At 37.0% G+C, this 22,051-nt stretch overlaps 2 protein-coding genes across 3 annotated transcripts in view; one reads left to right on the top strand and one right to left on the bottom strand.

Annotated features, from left to right (window-relative positions):
• Positions 1 to 53: 53 nt before the first annotated feature.
• LOC140151377 (ketimine reductase mu-crystallin-like) lies at positions 54 to 14,949 on the bottom strand. Its single transcript, XM_072173689.1, has 9 exons — positions 14,833 to 14,949; positions 12,536 to 12,704; positions 11,981 to 12,131; positions 10,885 to 10,947; positions 9,713 to 9,814; positions 8,655 to 8,832; positions 6,740 to 6,861; positions 1,971 to 2,055; positions 54 to 1,024 (listed from the first exon to the last, which is right to left on the bottom strand). Exons 2-9 carry the CDS (start codon positions 12,700 to 12,702, stop codon positions 951 to 953), a joined length of 942 nt encoding a protein of 313 aa, XP_072029790.1. The 5' UTR covers positions 12,703 to 12,704; positions 14,833 to 14,949; the 3' UTR covers positions 54 to 950.
• Positions 14,950 to 16,751: 1,802 nt separating this feature from the next.
• LOC140151356 (uncharacterized) overlaps positions 16,752 to 22,051 on the top strand; it is a 140,866-nt gene continuing 135,566 nt past the window's right edge. The window contains exon 1 of one of the 2 annotated variants that reach the window (XM_072173669.1): positions 16,752 to 17,280. In XM_072173669.1, the coding sequence (XP_072029770.1) occupies positions 17,190 to 17,280 (91 nt within the window). In that variant the 5' untranslated portion in view covers positions 16,752 to 17,189. The remainder of the gene's footprint in view (positions 17,281 to 22,051) is intronic. The other variant, XM_072173670.1, reaches the window with a different exon arrangement.

Below are 22,051 nucleotides of genomic sequence, written 5' to 3'. Positions count from 1 at the left end.
TAAAAACATTTAAGTACCATGTTAATATTAATTCAACACAAACACAGTGCAGGTTGTGATTAAGCAACTTTATTGGTCTAAATAAAAGATGCAATCATTACATTCAATGATTCATATTCCAAACAAATTCATTATTGATGGAAGTTATACAAATATATTTGACAATTATCATCAGCATCAGTAAAATATGGAGAGTTCATTATCAGTGATCAATGTTATTACTAGCTCTGGACATACATGGGGAAACATTTCCAATATTTATATACATACCAAGCGCACGGTGTACCAGAATACAATTATTTCTAGGCTCAGGGGCTCATCTGACAGCCCTATTTTACCTGGTTTCTATATTAGATAATACATCTTATTTCCCCTCTTTGGTCCTCTTTATTATTTTACAAAATTTCTTTGCAATTATTTCTAGGCTCAGGGGCTCATCTGACAGCCCTATTTTACCTGATTTCCATATTAGATAATACATCTTATTTCCTCTCTTTGGTCCTCTTTATTATTTTACAAAACTTTCTTTGCATGATTTAAAATGCTTACCTGAGAAAAACATGGCTTGAATAACTATAGCCATTTAAGATACAATTATTAGGCTTAAAAAAAGTTGTATTGCCCTTAAAGCTCCAAAGCCAGTCTAGGTATTTTTTTTATTGCCATAAAATTTTAAAGCTAGTCACCAAAAGTATAGCACTTGGATTGGCACGATTAAAACATTCATTTTGGAAATTGGAAGACTACACAGTTACATAATATAATATTTCAGTCATGATTAAGAACATAGTAGCGGTACGTCATCCAGCACAACTCAATCCCCAGTGCTGAAGAAGTGATGCTCGGATGAGCCACAAAAATTTCACACATAGGTTGATATTACCCTTGCTCGTGAGAAAAAGTCTTAAAATTGTCTACATTATGATTAAAAAGAGATGACAGAAGATCAGCTACTGACTTGATGTTGACCCATGTTTCTTGTCATACACTAGTTTAGCAGACACAACATCCTCTATAGCCATACCTGCACAAGAAATGGAGAAAACAAGAGGAAGCATATCAACATACATGATAACTCTATTCAACATTTTACTCAAGTTAGACTCTCTTTTGAATAAAGTGCTCAATCCCAAAAGGGAGAGCGTATAAAAATTCAAAGTACAGACCTTCCAGAATAGGTACCTATTCTGGAAGGTCTGTACTTTGAATTGATAACTCTATTCCATACTTTCTGATATGTTTTAAAACTATTAAACTTCATTTATCATTTTTGAAACATCTTACGATATATTTATAAAAGTCGGGAGATGATAAGCCAACCTAATAAAATGTATTTATCTATTAGCCCCTCATTTGTTCCGAGCAATACGCGGATTTAGGGTTTCTATACCGGAAGTCAATTTGTGCCGAAATTCCTTCCCACAATGCAATATGCGTATTGCATAAGAAAGAATATTGATTAACCTCCTAACTGTATCTATTGTTATGCAAAACGCTTATTGCATTTTGGGAAGGAATTTCTGCACAAATTGACTTCCGGTAGAGAAACCCTAAATCCGCATATTCATCTAAACTGCACAAAAAGTATTATTACAATGGGTAATTCCAGTTAAAATCCACACTACCCCTGTGGAAGATTTGGGAAATGTCTACCACAGGGGGAGTATGTTTTTCAAATGTAATTGGTCAGGGTTAATCATTTTGAAACCCATACTCCCTCTGTATTATTGCTTCATATTTATCTTCCACAACTGGAGTGAGTATTTCAAATTACCCAATATGTCTATTCTAATCAAAACTCATACTCCCTCTGTGGAAGACTTCAGCTAAATATTCCACAGGAGTAGTGTTACTGCCCATTTTACCGCCATGAAATGCACAGTAACGAGACAGTAACTGCATTTTTGAGACTTATCACATGCCTCAAGTTGGAAACAAAACAAATTTCTTCCAAATATCCCAACACTCACCCATTGATTTGAATACTGTGGTTGCATTTCTGTCAGCTTTCTTTGTTCCAAGCACAAGCTCTCCAATTTCACAAAGCACTTCCACCTGTAAGCAAAAGAAAATAAATCATAGTAAAATAGACAATTTCACTTTATAAGACCTGATATTTTAGCTCCTATATAAAGAAAAGAAGAAGGTTAATAATCAGAATCATTTTCCATGACAATAAATTCTAACTTGCAATATCAGTTTAACGGCACTCTGTTATTCACAAACCTGTCTCATTGCATTTTAGCTAGTTTTGTTTGCAAGGGGCTTACATTTAGTTGCTTCAATTGTTACTAACAGTTTAAACATTTACCATATGCTACAGCAACATAACGTTTTAACTATATATGAGCAAGTTCTTAAAACCAATTGAGTGAAAATAGGTTGTCATATTTTCAGCCCTCAAATTAACCCCCGGCAAATGCCATGGGTGTCCATCCCCACTGCCGTAATGCCCTCAAAATATGTCCTTTACCCAAGGCAGTCACTTGCCGTGCCCTCTAATGAAGTTGCCGTTGGTGCCCTAGCCCTGCCCCTTCATTATAAAATCATCTATCTATGTTTGTGTGTGTTTTCTTCACTTATCTCAAAATTGCCTTGGTGCCCTTCTCAAATTTTCAACAGTTGCCATGATGCCCTCTTGAAATATTACAAACTGCCGTGCTGCCTTGCCTTTTCAGTGAAATCCAAGGCAATTATCAACTTGCCCTAAAAAAGTTGCCGTGCCCCTTCAGATCCTTAATTCGAGGGCTGCATATTTTAGGTGCAAGTTTGGTTTTACTTCTTCTGTTTTGTAAAGAATATTTTGCTGGTAAAATATCTGGGTTGCTAAAATGAGTGTTCCCCTCACCAATGCAACACTCACCCCAGATAAGATAATATCTGGGTTGCTAAAATGAGTGTTCCCCTCCCCAATGCAACACTCACCCCAGATAAGATAATATCTGGGTTGCTAAAATGAGTGTTCCCTCCCCAATGCAACACTCACCCCAGATAAGATAATATCTGGGTTGCTATAATGAGTGTTCCCTCCCCAATGCAACACTCACCCCAGATAAGATAATATCTGGGTTGCTATAATGAGTGTTCCCCTCCCCAATGCAACACTTACCCCAGATAAGATAATATCTGGGTTGCTAAAATGAGTGTTCCCCTCCCCAATGCAACACTCACCCCAGCTAAGATAATATCTGGGTTGCTATAATGAGTGTTCCCCTCCCCAATGCAACACTCACCCCAGATAAGATAATATCTGGGTTGCTAAAATGAGTGTTCCCCTCCCCAATGCAACACTCACCCCAGATAAGATAATATCTGGGTTGCTAAAATGAGTGTTCCCTCACCAATGCAACACTCACCCCAGATAAGATAATATCTGGGTTGCTATCATGAGTGTTCCCTCCCCAATGCAACACTTACCCCAGATAAGATAATATCTGGGTTGCTATAATGAGTGTTCCCCTCCCCAATGCAACACTCACCCCAGATAAGATAATATCTGGGTTGCTATAATGAGTGTTCCCCTCACCAATGCAACACTCACCCCAGATAAGATAATATCTGGGTTGCTATAATGAGTGTTCCCTCCCCAATGCAACACTCACCCCAGATAAGATAATATCTGGGTTGCTAAAATGAGTGTTCCCCTCACCAATGCAACACTCACCCCAGATAAGATAATATCTGGGTTGCTAAAATCAGAGTTCCCCTCACCAATGCAACACTCACCCCAGATAAGATAATATCTGGGTTGCTAAAATGAGTGTTCCCTCCCCAATGCAACACTCACCCCAGATAAGATAATATCTGGGTTGCTAAAATGAGTGTTCCCTCCCCAATGCAACACTCACCCCAGATAAGATAATATCTGGGTTGCTAAAATGAGTGTTCCCCCCCCCAATGCAACACTCACCCCAGATAAGATAATATCTGGGTTGCTATAATGAGTGTTCCCCTCCCCAATGCAACACTCACCCCAGATAAGATAATATCTGGGTTCCTATAATGAGTGTTCCCTCCCCAATGCAACACTCACCCCAGATAAGATAATATCTGGGTTGCTAAAATGAGTGTTCCCCTCACCAATGCAACACTCACCCCAGATAAGATAATATCTGGGTTGCTAAAATGAGTGTTCCCCTCACCAATGCAACACTCACCCCAGATAAGATAATATCTGGGTTGCTAAAATGAGTGTTCCCCTCCCCAATGCAACACTCACCCCAGATAAGATAATATCTGGGTTGCTAAAATGAGTGTTCCCTCCCAATGCAACACTCACCCCAGATAAGATAATATCTGGGTTGCTATAATGAGTGTTCCTCCCCAATGCAACACTCACCCCAGATAAGATAATATCTGGGTTGCTATAATGAGTGTTCCCTCCCAATGCAACACTTACCCCAGATAAGATAATATCTGGGTTGCTAAAATGAGTGTTCCCCTCCCCAATGCAACACTCACCCCAGCTAAGATAATATCTGGGTTGCTATAATGAGTGTTCCCCTCCCCAATGCAACACTTACCCCAGATAAGATAATATCTGGGTTGCTATAATGAGTGTTCCCTCCCCAATGCAACACTCACCCCAGATAAGATAATATCTGGGTTGCTAAAATGAGTGTTCCCCTCCCCAATGCAACACTCACCCCAGATAAGATAATATCTGGGTTGCTATAATGAGTGTTCCCCTCCCCAATGCAACACTCACCCCAGATAAGATAATATCTGGGTTGCTAAAATGAGTGTTCCCCTACCCAATGCACCACTCACCCCAGATAAGATAATATCTGGGTTGCTAAAATGAGTGTTCCCCTCACCAATGCAACACTCACCCCAGATAAGATAATATCTGGGTTGCTATAATGAGTGTTCCCCTCCCCAATGCAACACTTACCCCAGATAAGATAATATCTGGGTTGCTATAATGAGTGTTCCCCTCCCCAATGCAACACTCACCCCAGATAAGATAATATCTGGGTTGCTATAATGAGTGTTCCCCTCACCAATGCAACACTCACCCCAGATAAGATAATATCTGGGTTGCTATAATGAGTGTTCCCTCCCCAATGCAACACTCACCCCAGATAAGATAATATCTGGGTTGCTAAAATGAGTGTTCCCCTCACCAATGCAACACTCACCCCAGATAAGATAATATCTGGGTTGCTATAATGAGTGTTCCTCCCCAATGCAACACTCACCCCAGATAAGATAATATCTGGGTTGCTAAAATGAGTGTTCCCTCCCCAATGCAACACTCACCCCAGATAAGATAATATCTGGGTTGCTAAAATGAGTGTTCCCTCCCCAATGCAACACTCACCCCAGATAAGATAATATCTGGGTTGCTAAAATGAGTGTTCCCTCCCCAATGCAACACTCACCCCAGATAAGATAATATCTGGGTTGCTATAATGAGTGTTCCCCCCCCCAATGCAACACTCACCCCAGATAAGATAATATCTGGGTTGCTATAATGAGTGTTCCCTCCCAATGCAACACTCACCCCAGATAAGATAATATCTGGGTTGCTAAAATGAGTGTTCCCCTCCCCAATGCAACACTCACCCCAGATAAGATAATATCTGGGTTGCTAAAATGAGTGTTCCCCTCACCAATGCAACACTCACCCCAGATAAGATAATATCTGGGTTCCTATAATGAGTGTTCCCCTCCCCAATGCAACACTCACCCCAGATAAGATAATATCTGGGTTGCTATAATGAGTGTTCCCTCCCCAATGCAACACTTACCCCAGATAAGATAATATCTGGGTTGCTAAAATGAGTGTTCCCCTCCCCAATGCAACACTCACCCCAGATAAGATAATATCTGGGTTGCTAAAATGAGTGTTCCCCTCCCCAATGCAACACTCACCCCAGATAAGATAATATCTGGGTTGCTAAAATGAGCGCCCCTCACCAATGCAACACTCACCCCAGATAAGATAATATCTGGGTTCCTATAATGAGTGTTCCTCTCCCAATGCAACACTCACCCCAGATAAGATAATATCTGGGTTGCTATAATGAGTGTTCCCCTCCCCAATGCAACACTTACCCCAGATAAGATAATATCTGGGTTGCTAAATGAGTGTTCCCTCCCCAATGCAACACTTACCCCAGATAAGATAATATCTGGGTTGCTAAAATGAGTGTTCCCCTCACCAATGCAACACTCACCCCAGATAAGATAATATCTGGGTTCCTATAATGAGTGTTCCCCTCCCCAATGCAACACTCACCCCAGATAAGATAATATCTGGGTTGCTAAAATGAGTGTTCCCCTCACCAATGCAACACTCACCCCAGATAAGATAATATCTGGGTTGCTATAATGAGTGTTCCCCTCCCCAATGCAACACTCACCCCAGATAAGATAATATCTGGGTTGCTAAAATGAGTGTTCCCCTCACCAATGCAACACTCACCCCAGATAAGATAATATCTGGGTTGCTAAAATGAGTGTTCCCCTCCCCAATGCAACACTTACCCCAGATAAGATAATATCTGGGTTGCTATAATGAGTGTTCCCCTCCCCAATGCAACACTTACCCCAGATAAGATAATATCTGGGTTGCTAAAATGAGTGTTCCCCTCACCAATGCAACACTCACCCCAGATAAGATAATATCTGGGTTGCTAAAATGAGTGTTCCCTCACCAATGCAACACTCACCCCAGATAAGATAATATCTGGGTTCCTATAATGAGTGTTCCCCTCCTCAATGCAACACTTACCCCAGACATGATAATATCTCCCGATTCTTTCAGCGCTGCTTCTTTGGTGTCAGCATACACATCTGCTTTCTTCATAAGGGCTGGGTCTAGCTCTTGCCAGTCCTTCACACAGGCACCCACACCTACAGATAAGATACCAAAATAAATTGTATAAATCTTGGTTTTACCCGATCACACTAAACCTGATTTTATACCATTAAAATCAAGTTTGCAGAAAAAGCAATGTATACTTTTTATTTGCTTGTTTTCAGAGTGCTGAGCTATTGATAAGCATTACAACTTTAGACAGATTTTTTCATCTAGCATCTATTTTAACTAGCATCTATTTCCACAAATTTGTTTTATACTACTATAGCATGTTAAATTATATGCAAGTTGAGACCAATCAAAAGCTAGAAAAATATGGGTTGAAGGAGTCAAGTTCACTTGAAAACATGTATTGACCCCTGACAGGCTCTACTCTAATTTTAATATCAAATTCACATTGAACTTGAAGATCCAAAAATTTGAAAGAAAAAACAAAAATGGAATTCCAGTTAAAATGGATTCACATGCCTGGGAGAGCTTCGTTTTCATCTTTCATTCAGATGTAAGGGCTCTGGCAAAGTAATAAGTCATTCATTAGGCACCACCTCTATGCCAAATGTGCTTTCCATATTGTACACTTGGTATGTCTGTTTATGAATCCAATTTCACACATTCCTACACCTCAATGGCAGCCATAGCTGGGTCCCCGGTGAGTATATACCACCAGAAATGTGAAATGATGCATCCTTGGCGGGAATTTTAACTGCTTTCCATCACCCATGTTACACATAGACAAAAGAATGATGAAAGTTTACAACACAATACAATATAACATTGATTTTTAAGCGGCTTTAATCCACCCAATTGGACAGCCACAACACCAGTTTGATGCGCTGGGGACCCTGTAATGGCCAAAGGAATTCTGACCATCACTTGGCTTGTTGGATTCGTCTATAGTTGGGACTTAAGTTGCCCATTAACATAACATCTCTACTATATAGTTTCATCATCATCATCATCAAAAACATCATTCGTCAGAGTCTGACATATAGTACCATCTATCAATTCATCCATTTGGGATGATCAAATGTCAATTGGCTGATTGACCTTTTCGGTAAATCCCATAACCCTTTGCGAGTACACCTAAGAACTCGTCATTTTGCGTCATGCCGCTCTGCGCCGATGCGCACATCGCTTATCGAACATCGTTACTGCGCATTGCAAGTCGGCGTGACGTCAAATGACGAGTTCTCAGGTGTACTCGCAAAGGGTTATGGGATTTACCGAAAAGGTGAATTCAATTGTTTCTCCAAGTACAAGTATATACTTTGATCAGCTCGTAATCGGCGGGTCTTATAACATCGCGGATTAATATCAATATATGTTATTTTGAGAATTGTCTTGTGACATCTCGCCAGAAGCATCACAAATTATTTATTCCAGTCCTATAATTTGTCTACCTTCTTCAACTCGCAAAATATAAAGCAGACAGGTCAACTTTAGCACTCTTAACGTGGGTCTACTTTTTGGCGAAGTGGTAAAAGCCTTACAATTCCCGCCGATTAAGAGCTGATCAAAGTATAGCTGAGACTAATATAACTGATCAGGTATATCAGTCTTAGAGTATAGTCTGGGAGTTCAATACATTCCACCTTCAACAATAATGCACTCTGGCCTATAACTTAGCCTAAACCTTTGAAATCATGATGCTCTCATATCAAAATTTGTGAAAATTTTCTGATTAATCCAACACATTGTATGCAGCTTCACAAATATTATATGTCACACTCTTTATTTCTGCCATTATAAAAATTGATAATTAAGATTTATTCCAAGGTTGAGATGAAACCATCCTTTACTTAATTTCCAATCATCAAAGCAATCTTACAGTTGACATGTGCTCCATCTTTGACCCACTCAGCATTAAGGACAGGTGTCTTGGACGTGGTTACCGTGGTGATTACATCTGCATCTTTAACAGCCTCTTCTATTGTCTTACATGCCACACAACCAAATTCATCAGCAACTTTCTGAGCCTTTGAAAAAGTTCTGCTCCAAATCCGAACCTGAGTCATGTAAAGATGGAGTAGGTTTTTAATTTATATCTTCTTTGATTATTAGAAACTAAATGAATTTCATTTCTTTTTTTACATGTCTGCAGAACCTGTGAACAATAAAGTCAATATACTGGCACTGGGACATGTAAGATGTAAGATGCATGTAATTTGGGTACAATTCTGGTTTACACTGCACACACTGTGTTTTCAATACTATTCTGGTTTAACATGCACACCATATTTTTTAGGTTAGGGTTAGGGTTGGGGTTAGGATTAGGATTAGGGTTAGGGTTATACTTGTGCGTAGGGTATACCAGAATTATTCCGTAATTTGACACAATTTAGCATATCTTGACAAGTACTTTGGTTTAATTGAGTATGCCTTTTTGAAACAGCAGCTCACAAATGTTGCATTTACACATGCCAGATATGAACATAGATTGGCTTAAACACCATAAAAAGTTAAAAGAAATCACAACATTTCATGTCTTTTATTCTGGATACCTTATAGTATACACAGGCATGAGACTGCACTGTCCTAAAAAAAACCCTGAAAATGCATGTGAAATTAGGCAAAAAGTACCAAAAACAGGCTGAAATTAAATAAAGTTGCAGAAAGTTTGATGAATTCAGTTTAAAAACTTAAAATTTTCATGCCTGAATATATTTACCCAGTCTTCAAATTAATTTTTTTTTTACCTTGGGGTGCACTTTTGCACCCAATTTTTGAAACTTGAAATTTGAAGTGCAGTCTCAAATAATCAACACATAAAGTCAGTACAATGTGGTATCACAATTTTGCACCACACTTTTAAAGTTGGTATTGCAACATGCAAATTTTTGGGTGCAATTGCACTGCGATAGGGCTTATTTCGAACACTGTGCTTACCTCTTCAAATTTGCACACCTGTCTAATAGCTTGTATATGGGTGATTGCCTGTACTCCAGCTCCAATCACTGTTAGGATCTTACTATTTTCAGGAGCTAAATACTGAAAGAAAATATCATAAAAGTCTTGCTCAAACATTCTGTTTAGTTCAAAGTTAATTATAGAGCTTAATTCAAGATTTTGTGTAACCCGTAACTTGCCTTGATTTATATATGTTTTAACATGACCATCCCTTGAAGTGTTATCATTCTTGAAGTGTTTGTTATCATTCTTGATGTGTTGGTTATCATTCTTGTTTGTTATCATTCTTCTCATATTGCACAAATATTTCATCTGCTACCATGTAGCTTTTCAATTCCCAATCACCCAATTTGCATGTAACGTTAAGGCAATAAAGGCATGTCAGCATAATAGTTTGCCTTACTAACATGTTTTGGGTCACGCTGGCAGAAAAAATGCCAGGTCGACCCAAAAAAACATATCAATATTATCAATACTGGACAGATCACCTTATGGTAAATCTGCCAGCACGACTGTTAAGTTTGAGTAGGCCTGCAGGTTGACTGTAAAAGGTGTTCAAACTTTATCCGATCTACAGTACCACATGCAATTGTGCATGTTTATTTCTTGGTTTTGAATTTAAACCATATTCCAGTTAGGGTATTCTCTATTAACTGTTTTCAGTGGAGTCTGTAGGTTTTCAAAAGTGGAGGGCCACAGGTCTCGATTCCCCCGACAATTTTTCGGCTTGCTTCACTTGCCGTAATTGGTAAATCCCAAATATTCCATCAAATGTACATGTACACTTCAGATGAGCCTTGTTAAATCATCTAACGCTGGTTTCATACTTTCTGCCGTTTGCCGCTGAGCAGCGTGACGCTTGTCCGCAAGCACAGCGGCATGACTGTGAAAGCCACTCTTGCCACTCAGCACTGCTCCAAAATCGTATTTTGCTCTCATACGTCAGAGCAGCACCGCTCCAAGTTGATTTGAATTCAGCTCCCGAATGATCGATATATCGGCTTGCCGCTGGTCACCGCTAGAGTTTCTGGCGCGACTGCGCAGTGAAGTAAAATCCTCTTCAGAGCAGCAAAGCAGCAGGAAAGTATGAAACCAGCATAAGTAAGTTCTAGTCAAAGGTTTACAGCAATTTACAAGGAAATGTCTTATACCTTTGTTGCCACAGCTGATGCAGCTGCAGTTCTCATTCCTGTAATAACCTCAGCATCCATCATCTATGGAATCAAAGAAAACACATGTGGTAAGACCAAAAAAAAAAGTTTTGTTTCCTTTTTGAAGGCTTATTTTGCGCTTTTTTTTTTTTTGAGCAAGGAAAAAAAAATATATATATAAAACACTACTGGAGAAAACATTTACACATTACACAAACGCGTGTAGTGAAAAACTACTGGAGAAAACGTCACACATTTTTTTTAATACCTTTTTTTAATTTGCAGGTTGAAAATTATTCTTGAATATGAAGAAATATGATTTCTTTTTGTGGGTGTCGAGAAAACCCACTGTAAATTCCCATTCCAATTCGCATTAAAAAAGTTTTTTTTGTTCATTTTAAGGCATGGATTAATAAAAAAATTAAAATTAAAAACCGCATTTGACTTTTTAGACCTGCTACAGGAAACAAACATTTTTTTAGCCTAATACAAACTTTATCAAAATAATTGGAACCGGTATATGTGATATTTGAAAATTAAAATCAAAATGTAAAATTGCTAATCATCTGATAATCTAAAGCTAATAGGTTTTCGAATCTGGGAGTTACTGTCATGAAGATTGACATATTCATAGTTTTACTCACACAACACAAGTTGATGAGAGCGTACTTCCGTGATGTTGACAAGGCGCAACTCACAACACGTACGATGTGTATGGCAGCGAAATTAACAATGCGCGCGGTGCGCAAAGCTCACATACTACATTTCACATGCGCCTTATTAAATCACCAAAGAATTCTTCACTAAAGTGTCACTACTCAGAATATTTAAATTGCATAGGTGCTCTCAATCAATATCTCACTTTGTTTCAAAAGAATGTGACTTTTGAACAGAATGTGCTGTCTTTATGACCTCAATATTTTAGAAAAGATAAAATTACTATAATTTCAAATATAAAAAAAAGAAGAAATTGAGCCTGCAATCAATGCATTAACTACTTGCTTTGAATTGCCTGCAGGGGTACGCTAAATATTTTGTCTCAGACATTCCTTTTTACCCTATCAGTCAGCAGATGTAGTAAATATTTATAACTTACCGCTTTTGGAGCTCCATGGACAGGGTCAAATAGCACAATGACCCCCATATGGCTGGGAAGACCTACAGCACTGTTTTCAGGATAAAGGGAGACTAGCTTAGTTGCTAAGGCATTATCTTTGGAACTGTATGCTGGCATCACAAGAAACACACTGCAGATTGAAGATAACAAAATAATTATAGAGGTTATTCTTAAGAAAGTTCCTGCAATCTTATTGGTTCTTGGTCTTGTCATATGTGATGATATAACACAGTTCAGCATGTGTGCATCGACACAACACGCTGTATGTGTTATTTGGCCCAATCTTTGGAAAATGCCTCATTAAATACAAAGCTTTTCACAATGTATTCAGTTTTTCACAAAATGGTTATCAATCAACTTTCAAATTTAACAAAAGGTGTAAATAATTATGCTTTTATGATTGAGATGTTTCATGCAGGGCATGTCAATAGGCCCCATCTGGAACCTAACAAATGGAGTTACAAAATATGTCACAAAAACTATTGAGGTACCGGTACAAAAGATTTGAATCCAAATATTGTTAACCATTAATACCCTTTGTGCTCCTCGATGCCCATTGACATTCTGACTGGTTGTAGAACACCCCCTGCATGTCCCTGAGAGAAGCTGGCTAAGGCGCCCTCTATGATAGGAATCAAGTCTTCGTAAGTCAGGTATTTCTGGACATCGTTACCACTGAACCATTCCGGTGCACCTTCCATTCCTAAAATGTACATAAAAAAAGTTGATGTCCGATTCTTGTTTGTTATTGTATTTCATAAAGGGGGGGGCTGAAGTCCCCTGCAAAATCATGTAAAAACTAAAATCAGCCATTGTCAGGCGATTTTAGCCATTAAGCCCCCCGCATGCATAACTCTGAAAGCCCCTCTGAGACCCCCATAGGAACAGATCCTGGACACGCCAGAGAGAATAGATTTTGAGAGTAGACAGTACAGTCACTTTAGTAGTAGGCAAAGCTTAAGACTAGTGGTGTGACTTCATTGGGAATTGCCGTGCCTGGTTACTCTATGTAATTTACCCCCTTTTTTGTATGAGTTAATATAAATTTAAATAATGACACTGTCTTAGTAGAGCTACACATAAGCTGCTTCAATCACTTTGGCAGAAAACTGAATCGCGCACATGATCAGTGTACTAAATCGCTGTCGTATTTGCACACTGAGCTGAGCATGCGCATGATTCGCTGTTTTTCAAAAGTGACATGTAGGCCTATAGACTGACACCCTCTGTCAGTCAACGCTCACCCTGGACGCTTGAACATTACACACATAAACACAGCCAAATTAAAATGTCGCCACTAGTTGACCTACATGTAGTTCCATCCCAATTTAATCACAAGTCGGATGAGTTTATGGCAAAATAATTTATATAATAATTTTCTATGCACTTTCCTTCGAAGGTTGATACCAAATTTGATATCAAAAGTTTAATCATCATGAGCATAGGTACCATTGTTTGGAAATTTGAGCAATTTTAAAAATGACAAATTACGAATTGACCACGCAAAAGCCAATGCATGGTGTCAGCTTATTATGTGGCCCGAAGCAACCCATACAGGAATTATTGTACACTTGCCTGCACACAATTAAAAGAGCGGGGTATTTGATTTGGATTTTGACATGCATGGGTATAAACCTTTAATGACAATGAAATTAGACCTCTCAGATGCGTGTAGATGCCAGCCTATTCAGGCGACGTAATTTTTGGCACTCACGCTAGCTCCGCCGCGTGATACAACTCCAGAAGTCATTTTTAAAATTGCATGAATTTCCAAACAACGGTTCCTATGCTCACGATGATTAAACTTTTGATATCAAATTTGGTTTAACCTTTGAAGGAAAGTGTATAGAAAATTATTATATAAATTATTTTGCCATAAACTCATCAGACTCTGATTAAATGGGGATGGAACTAGCATGACTAGTGGCGACTTTTTAATTTGGCTGTGTTAAAATTTTTGTTCAAATTTCCGACCTGCGCAAATCGTTAAGACTTAAGTGTTTATTTCCATTCCTGTGCATAGGCACGGCGTATAGGACTGGCAAGCTTTAGTTTAAGTGAGCGCCTGGGTTCAGTACCGGTACTTCAGTGTTGGGTTGATCGATAAATCTACCTTACTATCCACGACGACACAATAGTTACTGTGTGGATCATAAGGTAGACTGTGGAACCATACCGGCCCAAGTCAGAGATCCGTCGACTGTTTTTTGACGCTCTAAAACAATTTTTTTAATTGTCAAATTTGGCTACAATTTAGCTTGGCTAACAGTAACATTTATGTATCTTCGCAAGATAATTTGCTTACTTTTGACCGAAACAAAGTACAAATTCACTACATGTGCCAAACAAAGTATGTGACATGAGCACAAATACTTGCACCTTCTAACTTTCGTATCACAATCTATCGGTTGTTCATACTAAAGTTAGAATTTTCGCAGGCAGCGAATGGCATGATAGAGCCGGCAATTTTCCATATACTCGGTTAGTTTTGTGGGGTTCATTATCGAACCCCAACAGTTTTGCTTAGCATGTATTTATATTATTTATTAACATAGGCCTATTTGTTTGTGATATTTCAAGCGTTTTAAAATTTCAAAATAATCCCATTCAATTACACGGTTGATGATGAAAATTTACTGAATTTAAAGAATGCAATGCGACCACCACCTGAATTTTCGAACAAGTGTACTGTTGGGTAGTATCTGCCAGCACAAGACAGTGTGCCTGTCGAATTCTGCACCTATGATGGGGATGATACTAGATTTACACTGATATAAGGTAAGCTAATCGCTAAATCTAGCATTATCAAAATAATCAAGCTGTTGGAATACCTGCAAACTCCCGCGACCAAACACAATTACACTAAAAGCGACTAAAATCGAGCCAAAACACTGGTAAACCGTGCATGTCCAAGACACAAACAGCTGGTGCGCAAATCCGTTCACAACAGCTCGTAACCATTTGCAATGACAAAGCTCGTCATCAGCGCTGGACCTCGTCATTGGTTGAAAGTTTCATAACTTTCAACCAATGACAAGGTCTTCATGGGCTCTGCACTTCGACATCAATCGTCCTCGTCGGCATCATCGTTATCGTCATCATCATCATCATCATCATCATCATCATCATCATCATCATCATCATCATCATCATCATCATCATCATGCATCATCATCCAACCATCATCATCATCATCAGCAGCAGCAGCAGCAGTAGCAGCATCGTCATCATCGTAATCATCATCATCATCATCATCATCATCATCATCATCATCATCATCATCATCAACATCATCATCATCATCATCATCATCCAACCTCATCATCATCACCAGCATGCAGCATAGCAGCAGTAGCATCGTTATCATCGTCATCATCGTCATCAACATAAATAATCATCCCATATCAATTTGTAAGCGCTCTTTTAGCAAAGTCATAGTTCACTGAATTTACAACCCGTGACAAAACAGCCGAAAATAGTAACTTTTTGCACAAGATTTGCAATTTAAAGAGAATTGGCCATTGCTCATTCTAGTGACGCTAGTGTATGGAAAATATAAGTGTGCTTTTTCGTTTAATGACACAAAATTTGACAAATATTGTAAGGAACACTTGAGGTTTTGACTTTTAAAACCTACATTTTGGTCCAAAAATGTGCTTGGGTAGGCCTAGGTAGTTTTCAACAGATTTACCACATTCACCTTGAATTGCGTTATCTGTTGACCTAGTGACGAAGAGTGTTGAGGGAACACGTGTAAAACATATCTTGGAAAAAATACATAAGCTTCAAAAATGGGCTGTGAGAGCTACCGGGGTATGTCAAATCTATCGAAGTCATGGAGCACTTTTTCATAAATGTGATATTTTAGACGTATTTGACATGTTATGACATCTACAAATTAGAATTGGGTGTATTTATGTACAAATTGTCGCAATTACCAATATCAATTATCATTTACAAACTTCTTTACTAACGCTCTGATATCCATAGTTATCCCACGAGAAACAGCAACAATTATATATAATCAAACAAGAAACAAGCAGTCAGAACCACAGGCCCAATCCTGTGGAACTCCCTAAATATAATTGACAAAGAAGTTGAAAGAAGCTACATGATAATATCATTGGAAAACTTTCGGAAAAAAAGTACAAAATACATGAATTACATCTTACAATTAATTCTTGGAGCAATTTTATGTGTCTTGTATGTCTCTCGTTTCGTTTTTTTTTTTCTTAAAAGGAAGTGGTCAATGCTGGCCTTATGGTCATTCCCTTCACAGTCGTTATGAAAACACTTACAGCAGACACCTTGCTATCCACTGAAGATGGCTCAGTAGGCCTATAATATTTTGTGAACCCGGATTCTCTAACAGTCTAATAATTAGGCCTACTAAATACAATCTAGCTGTTTTAACAACTGGTATTACAACCCGGTATTACAACTTAAAAGTTGTTATGTGAGTCACTTATACCAATTATTGCTACAATTGGTTTACATGGGTGTGGCTGTTTTGGTGTGGTTATTGATCATTTACATGTATAAGAAATATCTCCACCCGTTCAGAAACTGAACGAGAATAGCGCCACCAATCTGTCACAGCTGTTGAAACTTGAAGGCAAAACATGAAAATATCGATTCGGCATAATGAATTTTGCCTTTATGTACACAGTGCTCGCACACAAGGAGGAAAATCGATATTTGCATGACAAAAAGCCAGTGAAAAATGGCATAGACGGCGAGTGTTGATTGGTCGATACGTATTAAAGCACTGTAACGAAGGACGCTTTGGTCGTCGATCACTCTAACGGATAAAATTACCACCAACCATCGTTATAACCTTATTTAGATTGTCAGTGCAAATTCCTCCTTACAGCTGATTACAGTTTCTTAATTTTACGATAAAATTATGGCTAAAATGACTTTGGAAAGAACTACACAGTGATAAATCGGTTTGATTGTGATGTTAAACATATTTTTCCATCATCAAGTTGAGGAGCAGAACTACCAGAGAGAGAATATTCTGTAAAAAGCAAGCACCTGTTGCACCGAATCGTCGTTGGATATACAGGGAGGACCAAACGTTGTTATTTAACAATATTTTACATGTGCAGTATCTGGCTTCCATTTTGATGCAATATTTTATTGCAAATTGAGGAGAGGAGGACAATAGTTTTTTGTATTCATCACAATGTTGGAAATAAGACATCGAAAGGACTGGTTTTTAATAGCCAGCATATTTTTATTTCATTTATTACAGTATATCAACGGTCAAAATACAGGTATGTATAAATGCATGTTTATTTTTCTTATTTGTTTATAAGATTAAATATTTTCAAATCAAAGATTCAAAAGCATAAAAATCTATTATGTTTTTATATTCGATTCTAATATACCATTTTACATGTTTACTAAAAGAAAGTTTTCTCCTTATTTTAATATGAACAGAGACGAAATCCGAAATCTCCACCTCCAGTATGATGGAGGTATATAAACACCTCCATGGTTAAACTATAACGAATTGCTCCAGGAGTCAGAATTTTGAAACATAATCGATTTTCCTTTAAAGGGGTTACCCAACTTCAACTAGATCTCTTTCGCAACCACAACATTACATGATCCATCTTCACCTCATAATGTTCAAAAGGTTTTCAGAATCTGAAGTCGTATAATATTATGTGTATGCTTTATATTATAATATATGTAGGCCTATATGTTATTATACTATTTATTGTTTATGTTTACACTGATTAAAAACTTCAGGTATTGGAAAAAATATGTATTTTGTAAAACACTGTCAGAGATAAAAATTCTTGAAATCAATTTGTAAACACATTTTAAATCTGAGACTAAGTTTTAAACCTCAACACCAATTTATTATTTGTTTGAACCGTTAAAAATCTAAACACATGTCCAATTACCAGACATCGCATGTTGAATTCCTAAACACAAACCTTCAAAACTTTTAAACATGTATATAGTAACTTTTTAGTATTCATTTGCAATATGTTTACAAATAGATTAAAAGAAAATGCATCTCTAGACACTGTTCTTGTACTGTATCATTGGTTGCAGGTGCATTTATTTTGTAACATATTTTACACGTGTCAGAAACTTACTGCGTATTTTATTGCAGCTCTAGAATTTCATTTTCTGTAAAGGGCGTTTGAAGAGGGAACGTCACTCACTCTAAATTTGCACAAATCATGCAAAGGAGGATCTTCTCATTTAGATCTCAACAGTACATGTATTATTATGCATGCACCCAGCAAACACAAAACGTTTAACAGAAATGGTCGGGGTAGGCTACAGGCCTAAATTTGTCAAAACTTGCTGCAAACGTTATAACACAATGCTATACATGTACATGTAGGTGTTTTTTTCTTCAAAATTTTGACCTTTTTTGACCAAAAAGGCATAAAAAACCCCAATTTTTTTGCTTTTACGCTCGCAAATGGGACGTTTTGGGGCAAAAAAGGGGACTTTTGGGGCATTTTGGGATGGGGGTCCGCCCAGCCCCCCTTACGGGCCTGGTTCGGAGCACTCACGCAGCCAAAATGATTGGAATTGCATAGAAATGTATAACGTTTCAGACGGTATTTTAAAATTAGTTTAATTTTCTTGAATATCATTCTTCATATTAAATTAAAACTGGATAACAGAACAAAACAATCAGAGGCTTTTTTTGTATAAAATTAGCATAATTAGTATTATTGCTTGCCGATTTGATATTCACTAGAACTTGTTAAGCCGTTGGATAAATTTGCGAAAAATGACAGCTGGTGATACTATTTGATTTACAATAATGCTGGCCGATATAATGGACACAAAATCTTTCACTTTTCATTTTTTTACGAATCTGTAAACATGTTAAATACGCATCATGAACAATAAGAAAGGAACACATTGGAGATTAATTTAATAATAAAAGACGAAACTGGACATAAACATAACAAATTTCAGTTATTTCTGCTTCAAAATGGATCATTTATTATTAATAATCAACAGATTCGTGTCCTGGACTTCTAAGCTTTCTTTTGATCTATGGCTATTTTATTTCTCTGTTTTAACCATCGAGATATAAATTATAGAGCTAAAGTTCTCATTTTGTAACAATTAGGAAACTTAAAATAAACCCAGTGTCAGTAAAATCAAATAATCAAGAATAAGCCTATCAGTATCAATTTAGGTGTATTCTGATGCTACATGTATGTTATATTCATATTTATTGATTTTCAAAGGCAGTTTTTATAGGTGAATGATAATAATTATATTAGTCATGCCTTTCTCAATACAAAATATATCGTAGAATTATCGATATTATTTTTGTCTCCGAAAAGGGACCAACTCAGAGATGAGAACTAAGCCTGCATGTAGGCACACCCAGTTTTTTTTTCATTACACAGGAAGATATTTGATGCTTTAGTTTAGAAAAAAATAACATTATCATGATTATTAAATATGTTTAAAAAACCGGTATGATAATAACCTAGGCTAGATTGTTTTAAAAAAAAACATGAATACTTTATTCCTTTTTATAAAATAGACTGAATTGAATAAACTTTTGAGGATTTCATAGAAAATTAAACTGTAATTCCAACATAGACAATCGATCAATTAGTCATATTTAATAAAACTGTGTTTAAAAATTAAAGTCCTTGCTCTGACAGTCTTTCGTTGAAAATGGCTATATTAATTATTATATTACCATTATGTTGATTCCAATTCCAATTTAACGTAAGCATACAGTTGGCCTAAGCGTGTTCCAGAAAGCCAAGTAAAATGTAATTTATACCACACATGTTTCTAACCATGTCTGAAAGATTTGTTATTGTTAAGGCTTCTGGGCAGTTGTTTACACGTTGTCATGGTAATCACAGTACTTGTGGATACGGATGAGTGAATCGATATCAATGACAGTTCTTGATGGAGCAAGTGCATGCTTGGAAGTCCATTTCAATGCGTGGATAACCTTACTTGCACAGTGGTTGAATTATTAATTTATTTGACAAGCATTTCAAATGTCATTATTTTCATTTACCCCGGTATATCATTATTTCTAGACTATCATGTACATTGTAATTTTGTATAGGCCTAAAGAATATTCTTATTAGTATTTTACTATAATTATGGTGTTTATTTTTAAAATGTAATGCTATTCGAAACAGATCTAAGCCATATAAATGAATTAATTAATGTTGAATAAATTAAAATGAATGAATAAAAAAAAATTATAATTAAATTAATATCCCTAATACATAATATTACTAGTACAATCAAGAAATTAAAATAGAGGCCTGATGTGTAAATAATCGATTATACGCGTACGGTCAGATCAACAGTTGATTGATTAATATGCAAGAATTTAATTATATTATTTGCCGTCAGCAATTGCCTGGTGCAGCTCCATTTATATATCCAGGTGCAATGTTAAATATAGGCCTAACAATAACATCATTGTACACGTTCAAATCTTGGTTCAAATTTACAGCACTTCAATTTGGATTTAGAGACTCAGCCCAAATTAATAAAACGTTGTCATAATGTCATTGCTAAAATACCTCAGACAACAAAATAATGGGAGAAGCCATCTTGGAAGTTTCCATGGTAACTGTAAATAAGGATAACTGTGTGATGATGCTGATGTTAATAAACGAACACTTTAATTATGGGCGTCGTCGTTTGTAAGTCATGCATGATACTGGTAAAAATGGAGTAAATCGATGAAATTTGACCTTGAAATTGGCTCCTTGAAATACAATTTTTTTATGTTTGGTTACAGTTTTATTATTAAATTGCCTTACATGGAACATTAGTAATTGCAGGTCTTTGGGGGACATGAAACCCTCGCCACAAAATATCTGCAAAATACCTTTTCCGTGTAGGCATACTCTATGTCTAATTTTCCTCCCTGATTTCAAATTGTTTTGCAGTTAATTTGTTAACTGCAAATATAATGTCAAAAAAAAAAAACACCCAGTTTAAGCCCGATATTGAATTATTAAATATTAATACATTTATCAAAAGCTATCAAACTCGCGACCATGGTCATTATCAAGAGCTCTTGTCATTATCATGGAAAAATTGAAAGCAGGAAATGAATTATAATATAATTTATTATTGCTTTCCTACATATTAGGCCTAGGCCTATATAATTTATCGTTGCTTTTTTTTCCAAATTTTATTTAAATCCAATATTCAAATGTATTCAATCCGATATTGGATTATGTGAAATTTTATCAAATTTGGAATCTCATTAGGCCTAAAGGAGCAACAAACGAAAATAAATAATCTCGCCGTACTTCGTAAAATAAAGCAAACATAAAAAAATAAATAACAGCACCTGTCGACACCACTGATCATGTCGTGTCCTCCCTGGTGATCGGGTCACTTAATAGGTGACGGGCTGTAAGTGAACGGTGCATGTACGCGAGCTCTCTATAATTTGAGTTGGAAAATTAAATTGTGTAGTTTCTTGAATTGATTTTAAAAGTTTATCCCGGAAGAAATCTTCGCTTGTAGGCAAAGTGGTAGGTTTATGAAGTTAAAGAATAGTGTTAAGATATACAGTCGGCTTGTAACTGGTATTTCTGTGAAGTTTAAGAACAGTTCTTTTCATTAAGCTTAAGCTTCATCATGTCTGAACAGTTCCAGTTGTAGTAACTACAAATTTCGAACGTTTGAGGACTTGTTCTCAAGTTGTAGAAGGTGCCATAGGGTGGCTAGAGTGTTAATTATTTTCATTATAAATGTCATAAAATATTAATATTGACAATACTTAATAACCTGTTTTACCTCTCCATATATTCATACATTGCTCACCTGTGTTTTCATATCATATTTTGTGGTGAAAAATGATTACAAATGTGTAATTTGCAATCATTTTTGGAGCAACGATTTCTTTGAATCGACGGCTAAGTGTGTATGTGAATGCACATTAAACACATACAAACACATACACAGCACCTGTTGGAACTCCCGGTCGGAGCCGGGAGTTTCAATTATTGGAACTGGAACAGTTCATATCATTTGATTTGGTTTGTTGTTGGATGC

The sequence above is a fragment of the Amphiura filiformis genome, chromosome 4 (genome assembly GCF_039555335.1).
Source record: "Amphiura filiformis chromosome 4, Afil_fr2py, whole genome shotgun sequence".
In the NCBI taxonomy this organism is placed as follows: Eukaryota; Metazoa; Echinodermata; class Ophiuroidea; order Amphilepidida; family Amphiuridae; genus Amphiura; species Amphiura filiformis.
This window is presented reverse-complemented; position numbering and strand designations above follow the sequence as displayed.

Coding starts and splice junctions, on each gene's coding strand:
- LOC140151377 (XM_072173689.1), bottom strand. CDS start 12,702: ATGGAAGGTGCACCGGAATGGTTCAGTGGTAACGATGTCCAGAAATAC. Junction 9,815..10,884: donor CATCAGCTGTGGCAACAAAG/GTATAAGACATT, acceptor ATTTTCTTTCAG/TATTTAGCTCCTGAAAATAG. Junction 1,025..1,970: donor CACAGTATTCAAATCAATGG/GTGAGTGTTGGG, acceptor TTTCTTGTGCAG/GTATGGCTATAGAGGATGTT.